We start from the raw sequence: 13,857 nt of genomic DNA, 5'->3' as shown, positions 1-13,857 counted from the left end.
AAAAGGAGCAGCCAACCACCATCAGAAAAGTCTGAAGACATGTGAAATAAAGAAACCATGTGACTAGTTGATGTAATATGTCGGACCCAATAAAAGATAAGGTTATCATGAACCTTATCTCTGTAATCTTTATTGTATAATTATGTAATGCCATGTGTGTAAGTCGGGCCCCGGTTTGAGATTCTTATCCTAACCGATAGGGTTCCAAAGTTGTATAAATATGAGCTCTCTCTGGTGGGAGAACTCAGAGTGAAATAAACGGATTTGTTTCAGAACTCTCTCTGAAAGATCTCTCTCAAGAGATTGGCTTGAAGATCTATATCTTCTGGAGGCCTTGAATAAATTCTTTTGAATCACAAACCGATTACTCCAGAACTCTGGAACTAAACACCACCCCTGAACAATATCAAAAAACCGATCAGATCTCCGGATCACCAACGAGGAAACGATCATCACCAACACCAACCGACAGGGATTATCTACAAAAGCGAATCAGGTATGGCATCAACCTCCGCATTCGGTAATTTTATACAATCAGATGAAGAATATTTCTTTGATGGAATTATAGACCTAAACAAAATACGAAAAATAAGTTTTGATCTTCAAAAAGATGAAAACTTCGAACAGACTATACTAGGAAAAATAAAGAAACAATTATCGAGAACAAACATAATAAAGTTCGGAATAATGGTAGGAGAAACACCAGTACCGATTGAACAAACTACAGGAGAACTCATTCTACCAATTATTAACAAAGAACAAATCTTAGAACGGCTCAGAAATTGTCCCGAAAAACAAAGAAAACAAATAGCCTACATACACTGTAGTACTATCCAAATAATTATAAAATCAACATTCAAAGAAGGTATCGATTCCCCGATTACCTTTCAAATTAGAGATGACAGATTAACCAATTATAAAGAAAGTATTATAGCCGAAGGAAAAGGAAATCTTTCTTCTGGAAAAATTAAATTTAACATCAATATACAACTCGGATTATCATTAAAAGATAAAGATTTGGATAATTCAATAGTTATCCAATACAAACTAGATAGAACAGATTTCATGGAAAAAGGAAATCACCCTTTTTCTATAACCTATCAGATTAACTACGCATTAACAAATAGTCATCACAGTTTAAACTTTAGAAACAAAGATATTATAGAAATAGATGACTTATTTAAACCAGTAATCTATTTAAAAAGACCACTAACAGCAATAGAACCAGGACGAAAATCGTTGTTACGACTTAACCCAAGATTAACTATACAAGAATCACCATCTCTATTATTCAACACTGAACAATCAGAAGAAAACCAGGAAGATTACTCTAAATTACGAAGAACAATATCACAAATCAACAATCTTACAAAATGAATTTCAACGAAGACTTTATCGAAAAATTATCCCTATTAAATCTTGAAAGTTTACCATGTCTATATCATCTTGAACAATTATTAGTTGAAATTATAGAAAGTATATTTAAAGAACGAACTTATGGAACAATCGAACCGAATGAACTTAATGAAGAAAATAGAAGAATAAAAATGATTAGTTCAATATTTAACGCAGTAAGAGAAATTAAAAGAGATATTATCGAAAACCATAACGATTAGAATGGAAAAAATATATAAGAAAAATATTGAATTATTAAACAAACCAATACAATATTTCGAAACAGAAAATAGTGTAAGAGATATGCAACGAATAATAGAAAAAGAACAAATTAATAATATAATTACAGAATTAAATAAATTAATTACAATAAAAGAAATAAAAGTTGAATACTTCAGAAAACGTTCATCGAAAGATAATTATAACGGACATTGGCTCCCATTTTTAGAAGAAACATTAAACCGGATAAGAGAAATACTAAGTTTTTTCGAAAAGGAATTAAAGTCTCCTGAATAAAATAATAATAAAAATAATAATTATTATATACAAAGATAAAATTGGAATTATCAAAATTTCAAGGTCACCCTTAAAGTAAAAATGATATTTAAAGTTATTTTTGTAAATCCCCCGCCAAAGTGTGGCAATATTAAATAATTTCCTTCTTTGATGGAATAAAGACAAGGAATATGCAAAATATAACAATTTCGGGCATTACAAAAAACTTTTAACCTTTAAATTTTGACAAAAAAAAATATCAAAACTTTTTATTTTTAAAAAACTAAATTTTTTAAATTGTCAGGCGTACAAAAATTCAGTTGTGATATAAAAAAAATTATGACTCGTTTACATTTTCGTAAACGATATCAGTCGATTGTTTAATTTGTTAAAATTTAAAAATTAAATGTTATTTTTGAGATTTTTCCAATATAATAAGAAACTCTTTGGCTTTATAAAGTAGACTTTAGTAGTTTATAATTCTAAAATGACAAGCCATTTTCCACTAGTGTAGTTAAAATATTCTCTAATTCATGCAATGTTCAACAAAACATTCTTTAAAACTGATATATTAGACTATGAACGATTTCAAAAGCACCTATCATCATTGTCTCTATTAGATTTTATTATTATTATTATTATTATTATTATTATTATTATTATTATGGAAAACGCCATTAGGCTATTTCACGTTAGGCGCTTTTGGATGGGATTACATGGGCTTACTCTGTTTTGGGCTCTATTTTCTAATTGGGCTTTCATCAATAGGCCCAAATGGCCCAATGTATATAACTCGCTGGTCCTGACTCCCTGCGACTGAAAAATGAATATACCGTTGATTCCACTGAAATTCCTCAATTCCTTCAAATCTGTCAGATAAAATCTCCAATTAAAATTTTGACAAATAAAATCCTCAACCTTTTAAGCTGTTTCCAAACTAATACATGTGAAAAACGGTAATGGAAGTTTAAATATTTCGAAGTATCGTTTAGGGGTGGTCATTTCGGATTTCGGTTCGAGTTCGGTTCGGTTATATTCGGATTTTATTATAGAAAAATTATAACCATTCGGTTTTTATATAAATTTCGGTTCGTTTTCGGTAAAAAAAAATCATTTTCCAAAGAAATTATTGATTTTTTCGGTTATTTTTTTGTTCGGTTCGGTGTCGGTTTTTTCGGATTTAAAAATTTTATAACCATTCGGTTTTGATATCAGGTTCGGTTCAGATATGATTCGGTTCGATTCGGTTATCGAAATAGTCACCTTTAGTACCGTTATTCTAGAATTTTTATTTTTTTCAGAATAGTGACGATTCGAGGTGTATACAGATCGTTAAATTAAATTGTGAATTGGGGTAAATTGTGTCAAATTAATAAATCAACTTCAAAGTTAAATATTTAACACCATTAATTATACCTCCATTTATTGTGAACTATCTATGTATAAGAATTATTGAATAAAAATATGTTCAAATTAAATTATATCTGATATCAATTGATGCGGAAGTAGAATACCAAATCTGATTTGGTTCAAATAAAAGCACGATCATCGATAGAAAAATTTATCTGAGGCGTGGAAATTTTTGGATTAATTTACTTTTACTGGACAAACCTATAAATTACGTGACAAATGCCACAGGCATCGGCAACATTAGTAAGTAAAAAAAAAACCATTGGTTATTCAACTATGTGGCACCAATTTATCGAACTAAAAATAAATATAAATATATAATGTGATTAAAAACAATTTTAAAACAATAGAATATTTTTTGTAAAATTTAAATTCACATTATTATAATTCAATTGAATCTATTTTTTTTTAAAGGAAAATGGAATACATAATTACAGCAAAAGAACATATATAACAATGTGATCAAGAGAGTTACAGACAAAAAAAGAAACTACCTGGGAATATAACAATGTAAGAAGAACAATGCCTGAGCTTTTTTATATTTACAGAATGACAACATACGATACGATCATAATTACCTGATCGAATTTAATAATAATAATAATAATAATAGTAATTCATCTTTATTATAACAATAACTAGTTTTGAGATTTTTAAAATTGCAACCAAAAACTGAAGATTTTGTCTTGTCACGCCCGAATCTTGGAGTTGGATTTTGTTCGTACTTCGTACAATGAAAACGAGGCTCCATGCATGCTTTATATGCCATTCGTTATCTCCGGTTTTTGTGTGTGTGTGTATATGTATGTATGTATGTATGTATGTATGTATGTATGTATGTATGTATGTATGTATGTATGTATGTATGTATGTATGTATGTATGTATGTATGTATGTATGTATGTATGTATGTGTCAGTATTTGATTATATATTTTTGTATCGAGAAAAATCTCGTCATCGGGATTCGTCGATTATATAATAATGCCGACCTAAAAACCATTCGGAAACTACATTTTGCGCACCAAATCACGAGGCTATGATTACTCGCATTATATATATATATATTGACATTTTAAAACGGATAGTAACTATTAAAATTAATTCATATAAATTAACAAAAAATTATATTAAACTATATATATATGATAGAAAATGAATTAAATTTCATATTTAATACTTTATACCAAAATTTTCAAAATCTTCTCCGGTGTATATATAAGGTGTGTGTGTAAAGCAAACTAACAACCGACAAAGATTACATTTTCATTTAAATCATTCTCTTATTGTATAAACAGGAAGTTAGGTTAGGTGTGATATTGGTCTCTGATCAATGTGATCATCAATTCGGTCTTTTATTCCCCACTGAAAATATCTTATACAACACTCACAACAACTAATATTCAATGAAACATTAATTAATTAAATCACATGTATATATATTTATATATATATATATATATGCACTTTCAGACTCTTGAATTGATTCGAAATCAAACCAATACCACTAAAATTAGTTTCACATGTATAAGATAATATTATATTTATTAAATAACAACGTTGCAAAAAAAAAAGACTAATGATGGTTACACCAAGTTGATTAATTCAAAATTCCATTACAAAAAAAAAAAGTACATTAGTTTGACACCGTACCATACCACCATTGACAAGATCAACTAGAAACAATATATTTTTCTTGTCTGGTAACAATCTACCATGCACTCACAAGAAATTAAAATCCAAAACCCTAATTCCAAAAAAAAAAAAAAGACAATGTCTTACATCAAATTAAAGCACCACTATTAAGCAGCCCATGCCAAGAAGAACTCGTAATCGCATTATCGCCACTCCAAATCTCTCTTCCTGAATCGATATGATGATAATCGACACCTCCCAAGTTCATCGTCCCAAGGCTTTCTCCATTCATCTGCCATGGATATCCCCACAAGGCCCTGTTTGGATCTGCCGCGACCTGATCCAAACTGCCAGCGTTTGCGTTTCCGAAGGCGAAACCCGAGCTCTCCGCCGCTCCCCCTCCGTTCTGGCCCATCATACCCGAGTTTCCCAAAACATCACCGACGAAAGAGCTTCCGAATTCCGTGGGAAACCCTAGTTGTGACTCCAGAGGCTGCTTGCGGAGCAAGGCAAACGCCATGCCGAGGTCAATTTGGTCATTGTAGCCACCATAACTCGCCGATGAGAGCGTTTTGGCGTCGTGGGTCAGATCAGAAGTTGTTCTGAGCCTCGATGTCGAGGAGGAAGAGCGCCTGTTTTTGCGACAGCCGCCGCCGACGGGGATGTTCCTTAGAGTCCCGCCTTTGGTCCAATATCTCCGACAAGACTTGCAGAAGTAGCGAGGCTGAGAGAGGCTGTAGTTGTTGTAGTAGCAGAACTTAGTGTTGGCGGAATCGCAGCGAGGGCATTTTAGGGACTGTTCCGGCGGCTGCGGCCGCGGTTTCTTCTGCTGATGGTCTTGCGTTTGCGTTTGCCTTTGGGAGTTTGAAGAACATGATACACTACTCATGGCTTCTAATGCTTTGTAATTCCCAAATAGCTCCTGAAAATGATTTTTTTTAAAAAAAAAAATCAAAGATTATATTCGAAATCATAAAAATTCGGAATTACCAAGACCCTTCTTATAGCATGGGATATGCATGAAAATGGTGAAAAATGTATCCATTAACCGTCGACCAAATTCAACATATAAATTCGATTTTTGAGATAAAAATTTCATGCGTTCAATGCCCGTATATATATATATATATATATATAAGCTTTGGTAGGTACCTGGTGGTGTGCAGAAGGATCCATTCCGGCTTCAAAGAAGCTCTTTCAATGATTATAGATCTAAATTTTATATATGCTTGTGCGATATAGAGCAGTGTGTATATATATGAAATGGAGATTGTTTCTTGTATTAGAAAACGGGGATAGAGAGAGAGAGAGAGTGGGGAGCAAAAGGGAAAGGCAGACATGTGTGTATATATAGGATGCAAGGGTGGGAGGCGGAGAAGGAGAGGTGTCATTTCATTCCATCTGTGTCATTTATTTAATTATTTATTATTATTATTATCGTACCATGAGGCATAACGTGGAACACTTGAGCCATCATAAGGAATACAGGCCATAAAGCAACTCATTAATTCTTTTAAAATGGCCACACTTCAATCATATAGATCGATATATATATATATACACACACATAAAAATCCAACATATACACTAATACGTATCTATACCCGTACACGTAAATGGTAATTCAATCCGAAATCAAAATCCGGTTATTGACAACAAAACGCAGAAATATATACTACTGATAATTTTATTTCTGAGATATGTAGAACTTGTCATAGGGTTAGTCTAGATACAGACAACGGATCAATATTATATATAGATACACTGTTGATATTAATTATATACGAGATTATTATAATATGATTGTGTTAATAATGATAAATGGCTCAATGCTAATAAAGGGTTTATTATTTGAGAGAGAGAGAGAGAGAGAGAGAGGACAATGATGAGGAAATGGGGGTACGATGATTGCGATCACAGAGTGTTAGGGATTTACATTTGAACTCTCTATCTGCTGAATGTGTCCGAAACCTGTTTGCCATGACCGGTGAGTTGTCTCCGCGCGGGTCCCATCTCGCATCCTCCCACTGGGCCCCACCTATACTCCACCAACCAAAACCACCCCTACCTTAATGGTATGTTTTATCTTTGTTGTTTTCATTTCAGATAAAAGAGCGTTGTCAAAGAACATACACATATATATGTATATATATACATATATATAGTGAGATTAATCTATATATAAGCGCGCATTTAATATTCCAGGATCATATTAATTTCTGAAATTCTACGACACGTTAATACTCCAATATATATATATATATATGATTTGGTGTACATGCATGCTAGCTATATACATATATATATATATATACATATATATGATCGTGTTAAAAACTTCAGATCATTCAAGCAATCTATCATTAAAGTCCGACGCCATTCCAAAGTGATTCCGATAGCGTTTTAGCAAACACTTTATAGGGAAAAAAACAAAAACACGTTAACAAACACATACATATGGAATAATATATATATATATATATATATATATATATATACATATGCATATGTATATAATACGACAACTAAGTGCGAAAGCATTGAGGTAGCTGTACATTTTGTACGTAGCATCATGATGTTTGAATTGTCCCTAGAAATTTCACAGAGACAAACACATCGTTTCTCGAAAAAACAAAACAAAACAAAACTAAAGAGAAGTAAGCAATCTCGAGAAGCATATATATGAAAACCCCAGATTTGGTCTAAAAGCTCTGTGATACAATATAGATCCATATCTACCCAGATCTACGTGCATATATATTAAATGTGTGTGTATAATATATATATATATATATGTATAATATGCTGCATACCTACATTATTGTTTTTACTTGTTTAACATCCAGACAAATATGCAGTTTTTGAAACATTTGTACTATTGGATAGAGGCGACAGAAGGTGTTATTATACGTATATACACACACACGAATGATATATCAAATGAAACCGATATGTGAGTTATATGTTATTTTACTCAATCATGCTTTGCAAATATTTGTCTTTGGTTATGTAAGGGAATATAGAACCGAGAGCGCGTGTACATATTCGAGTATTCTTCACGTTATGTACTCTGCATTATGAATCTTTCTTGCTGATTGATAGTAAATTCGTATCGGGAGATGTACGTATACCACATATATATATATATATATTAATATATATATATGTATGAATAAAAAATATTTAGTTTGTTGTTAACCTTTGTATCTATATGTTGAACCTATTCGGATATCCATAGTTGGACGATTCAGATTTACAGCAAACAAAATGTTGTAAGTACATTATATATATATATATATATATATATGATTACGTATATCCTAGATATCCACAAGGACCACAACTTTTTTGTTTCATGTTTACTTAAATCTCAAAATTTTCTGGTGATTTTAATTACCTCCGATATTCAAATTAACTAATTGAATTTAAATAGTATGTAATAGTATATAATTGTGAACACTACAAAAAGAATTCAAGATACAGATATTGTAGGTCTTTTATTCGATTATTTTACAGATTGATGTTTTTCGATATTGAAAAACTTTGATTCACTTCCGAGGAAAATGTATTAGATTTCGGATAGGGTATATATATATACGCTTTGAATTAATTTACGGAATGTTTTATTATTAATGTACCGTATGATTAAATATTTGTTTTTGGGTTTCCAAACGATGGGACCACGTGGCAAATCATGGTTGACTAGTCAAAATTTGTGCGATGAGTTGCTTTTCTGTGGGAAAAACGACAAATTCTAATTGGTTAAATTAAAGTGAAGGTGGTATGGGAATCTGTGTCCAGACAAAGATACGTTGGTGGGGCTCACAATTCTACTATGCAGACATTGGTCGGCGATGGTATGGGGCCCACGTGCCAGAAGTGGATGCCACGTGGCATGACATATTTGGGAATCCACAAATCACAGGAAAGAGACGATCAAACATATGGATCCCACAGCAAGTGGCGGTTTCATGGAGGTGCATGTGGTGTCTGTTTCAAATTTGGATGGAACCATTACTTTAAATCATTTTTTTTATTTTAATTATTATATCTATTTAATATTTATATTAGATTTAAATTAGTTTTATTTGATGTTCTGTAATTTTTTTTATTTTTATATTCAAATTTAGTTTCACCTTTTAATAAAATAAATTTATTGGTTTTTGTATTAGGATATGATTGTGTTACATATATAATATAACAATTAGTTTAAATATAATTTTTTAAAAATTTGAAATTCAGTTGATCTGTTAATACTTTCTCGTTTTTTAATAATTGACGTTAAAGATAATATATTTTGTTACTTAACAGATATTATTATAAATTTTCTAGGTAATTTTTTAAAATATGTTTTAGATTTACCCTTAGTTAAAACCATCCGATTCCAACAGAATATTTAGTAAAAATATTAAATAAATATATATATGTTTGTTTATATTTACTTAAAAATCACTTATTAGAAAACAGAGAAAATATATTATAAACCATCCTCTTTATTACAGCAAAATTGTTTTATATTAATGATTGTATAGTTTTTAATAAATTGACTAATTCTATACATTGTGTTTAACATCTATGTTAAAGGCCGAACATATATTTTCTATAAGAATTATAAAGAGTGTGATTAAGATCGTGTCGTTATTTAGTATTTAACAAAGAATTTTAATCTAATGAATTATAAGAGAATTGCATAATTTTTATTGGACATTAAAAAAATATTGGACTATAGTGTAAAAATGGAGCCGATTTCCGAAGGACCCATGTTATTCTTATCTTCATCTTCAAGCAAAGCATCAAAACATTGAAGATTCACATGCATGCAGCTGTTTTTATTTTTTTAGAGCTTGTTCGCCATCGTTTGGAGTTTTAACACTAATATTTATAGCAGTTTTTATTATAATAAATGAACTTTTTAAATACCGTGATAAACTGTACATCATTTCTAATACTAGTATTTAACATGTTGGATAATATGGCACCGCCACGTCAAAAATATTTGCCATGTAAAAAAAACTTTTCATTTTACAAAAATAAAATAATATATATTAATATAAATAGAAAAATAGAAAAAAATACATACATATATATGGTTATATATATGTATATATGTGTATGTATATATATTATGTATAAGTATGTATCTATGTATTTTGTATTTTTTATATGAATATATATATATATATGAATAAATATAAGTATAAATTAACTCGAATATGTCAGACGAGAGAGACTCAAAGACCGTCAAACTGATAGGCAGATTATGTCCTATAGAGACGAGTTGATCGGTAAAGAAGTTCGATTCACGAAAGGTATGAGAAATTGAAATTGTCCACTGTCCCGCACATATATCCTGTATTACCTTTATAATTGAGCTATCTACTGTGTTTAATCTGTTCGAACTTTGGATAGCATTCACTAGCGCTTGATTATCCACCTCTACATCACTCGACGCCATCCTCTTTCCCACGTCAACCTCAATCCAAGCACAAATCCTGAGATTAAAGGCAAAACCAATGATCCAGTTGCCCCAACTGTACTATTTAGTTTCATAGTATTCCAAGGTGGAGGATCCCAACAAATATCCTGTACAATTTGTGGTCTTTTCGACAATGACCAAAGAATTAAACTTCCCAACTATGAATTTGTCTGGAATATAGCATAATAAATGAGTATTTTTTTCACGTATCAGTGATTATCAAATTTTATTTCTCGATGACACTACGGATCTGTCAACTATTTAACGGCGGATGTGAGGTTACGAAATATTTGAAAAATTTATATATTTTGGTAAAAAAATTAAAAATTTGTATATTTAATTATACATTTTTTGAAAATTCATTTTTGTATGTTTTTCAGTTGTTTCTCCGTATTAATTAAGAGTAAACATGTTTTAAAGATTTAATATTTTTCGGATTTGAAAAAAATTAAAACTTTTTAGTTTTTATAAAACCTGAAATTCCCAGGATAGCATCAATGGCTTTCTCATTTTCAGATTCGAAAAAAAAAATTCTTTGAAGATGACGAGGTATCTGTCATGTAATTTGAGAAGTTACGCATTTTTGCTTGGACTTTTCCAAAACTCCAGACAGAATCAATTTGACTTGTGCAGTGATGAAGAGAACCAAACCCTACAACGACAATGAAAGGACATATACGAGTGATGATGACCCAGACCCATGTTTTTATGGATCTTGATTTATCAGAACAATTAGGGTTCAAAGCTCGAAACTTTATCAGAAGGAACCATGGAATGATGAACAAAAGGGGAACTGTTATATAGAGCATCAAAGTTGGGAGCTTTAAGAGCATGAACCATTATGAAACTACAAGAACGGTAAATTATGCAATAAACCCATAATTATACCAAGATGATCACGATCAGGGCTGCCATGTTCGAATCCAATCCGTCAAACTCGTGACATTATTAGATATATCTTCGATGGTATTACTTTGAAGCGCCACAACAATCTCTTCTCGGTAACTGTCTCTTGCTTCGTCTAATAGGACTTGAAAGATCTCACACTCTATGTTGTTCGTGAGCTTGGTTCCCGAATAGCCTCTGCTACAGTGAGAAGAAAATCGTGTTCGGCGAATTTAAAGGATGGATAGAAGGCTTTATAAGTATATACATATAATCCCCTTTACCTCTTAGTTAACCGGTCGTACAAGATGGAATTCTCTGTTTGAAGCACCACGACCCGATCAAACCATCGTTCGGGAAAGAAGTCACAGCCGTGATAGTCAACAATGTTCCCTCCTCCTTCCATTACATCTTCAAGTTCATCACATACCTTATGAAGGTCATGCATAATAACTTGTTAAAGACAAATATATCAGCATTGGGGTTATATATAAGAAGAACTCTTCTCATGTGAAGAAGAGATGGATTTTTCACATGTCAGAAGGAACAGAAACTTGAGAAAACAACTTGGAAATCCATCTTCTATGTCAGAAAATTGCATGGTTTTAGAGAAAGCTGCAATTTTGTCGCGATTTCGAATCGAACCCCATGAAAGAATTCAGAAAGGTTTGTGTCACTGTGTGTGAATGTGAACCATTCTTCAATGTCCATCCCTTGATGATTAACAGACACCAACCTAGATCAACAAACGTTTCTATTTCCATGATTTGCTCATAAAAGCTGAAACATCATGAACAGTGACCTCAACTTTCGAGCCCACCGAGGAAGCCAGCCCCGGAATTTTACAATTCAACCATAGATTTGAATCGGATTGACGGGGTTTCCGAATGAAATAGTGAATCCTTTTTCCGAGACAGTCCGAACAAATAATTCTCCCTCAGATATGAACTACCCTGGACAACTAGCCACAAACCCTTCAAGGATTCGCGAGACGGACCAATAAAATTCAAATTTAAAGGGAAAAATTACAAACTCACGCAAGGTTCAGCGATTTACTTTCAAATTCGAAACTCACCAGGTCTTCATCGATGATATAACACTCGAGCTCATCGTCCCATCCACTATGCAGGTTCTTCTCTTTCACCAAATCTCCGATGCATATATGCCGGAGATTCGTGGCCTCAGCCAAAGCAGAAGCCGTCGTCGATTTACCGGTCCCAGGGGTCCCGGTGATCAGTATGTTCGGCCTCTGCCGCCTTCTTCCGTTGCAATCTCCCGCCATAATAACTCCTCGATTCGCAGCAAATTTTCAGCTCCGGCCGTTCGCCGCCGGAGATTCGAGAGGGTATATGCAGAGACCAGAGAGTGAAAAAAACGACACTATGGACCTAGGGTTACGTTAAACGCGTCGGTGACGGAATTTAATTTTGCCGTAAAAAAGAAAACGGTAAATCTAACGGCGTTTCAATTTATGAATGGGCCATAAGCCCACCTAAAATACTGATTGGCCCATGTAAATATTTGTATATCTTCTTTGGTTATAAATTAATTTTTTACTATAATTTATCAGTAGAAAAAAAAAACAGAAGAATCTTGAGGCAGAACAACGTGATGATGTCGTCCCCCAAGGGACAAAAAATCCTTTAGATATAAATAGAACCACATGCGATACATGATACTATTATTTTTGGGTATGAGTAGACACGGATAAATATATAGAGTATCTGTATCTTGATTCGTATAAATATTATATTTTATTATATGTATACGATCTATAGTTTTCGGATATCTACAATTGCGGCTATCCATAAAAAAACAACATAACACAGATACATGAGAAGAAATCTCTATCTGCAATAATAAAAAAAAAAAATATCAAACAAATCTCTTTTGACAAGACCCTTTTAAAAAGAGAAAATATTCAATAACAATTAGATAAATAAACGATTGGATAGAGGCTATATCTTTAGAGGAGAGAAGAGAGTTGGTGGAGAGCTATGATAGAGAGAGAAAAAAGGGAAGAAATGCCACGGAGTGTTGGAAGTCTTGAAAAAAAAACTCTAACATAACTTTTATTTTTTATAAAATTACCCTTACCTATAAACTAATTACAAAACTAACCATATATTATTAATATTACTAAAAAGTACTGATCGAATCGGATATGTCGGATAATTTTATTTTGATATCCGTATCCAACAAATATTTTAAACCAATATCCGTATCCGATCTGTGAACTCTAGATATCCGAATTTTTTATTCGGATACTCGAAGAATGGATCGGATCAGTTTTTCGGATATTATGTCCACCCCTAATTATCTTTCATTTATAAAAATTATATTTTTAATTATCTATAAAATAGAAATTATACAATAATATATATATACTCATTAATCCCTATATTTTGAGATATATCTATTTGATCTATAGTTATGAATTGAATCACTTGAATTAATCCTAATAAATAAATGAGACCTTAAGAAGTATACAATTAATGTGATATTATTGATCCACAATCACTTGACTGTGCCCTTCTTGTTCATGATACTATGTTATTGAAAA

General features: G+C 31.9%; 2 protein-coding genes across 3 annotated transcripts; both read right to left on the bottom strand.

The window, feature by feature from the left end:
• Positions 1-4,878: 4,878 nt before the first annotated feature.
• Positions 4,879-6,245, bottom strand: LOC104814841 (dof zinc finger protein DOF5.3). Its single transcript, XM_010543050.1, has 2 exons — positions 6,086-6,245; positions 4,879-5,855 (listed from the first exon to the last, which is right to left on the bottom strand). The coding sequence occupies exons 1-2, from the start codon at positions 6,107-6,109 to the stop codon at positions 5,082-5,084; spliced, it is 798 nt and encodes a 265-aa protein (XP_010541352.1). The 5' UTR covers positions 6,110-6,245; the 3' UTR covers positions 4,879-5,081.
• Positions 6,246-11,162: 4,917 nt separating this feature from the next.
• Positions 11,163-12,697, bottom strand: LOC104814839 (adenylate kinase isoenzyme 6 homolog). 2 transcript variants are annotated; one of them, XM_010543048.2, is made up of 3 exons: positions 12,370-12,697; positions 11,579-11,724; positions 11,163-11,495 (listed from the first exon to the last, which is right to left on the bottom strand). In XM_010543048.2, exons 1-3 carry the CDS (start codon positions 12,574-12,576, stop codon positions 11,312-11,314), a joined length of 537 nt encoding a protein of 178 aa, XP_010541350.1. In that variant the 5' UTR covers positions 12,577-12,697; the 3' UTR covers positions 11,163-11,311. The 2 variants fall into 2 exon arrangements, with proteins under 2 accessions (XP_010541350.1, XP_010541351.1); XM_010543049.1 differs by having other exon boundaries at positions 11,163-11,492; positions 12,370-12,695.
• Positions 12,698-13,857: the final 1,160 nt, after the last annotated feature.

The sequence above is a fragment of the Tarenaya hassleriana genome, unplaced genomic scaffold, assembly GCF_000463585.1.
Source record: "Tarenaya hassleriana unplaced genomic scaffold, ASM46358v1 Cleome22, whole genome shotgun sequence".
Classification (NCBI taxonomy): Eukaryota; Viridiplantae; Streptophyta; class Magnoliopsida; order Brassicales; family Cleomaceae; genus Tarenaya; species Tarenaya hassleriana.
The sequence above is the reverse complement of the archived record's forward strand: the minus strand, read 5'-3'. Positions and strand labels throughout refer to the sequence as shown.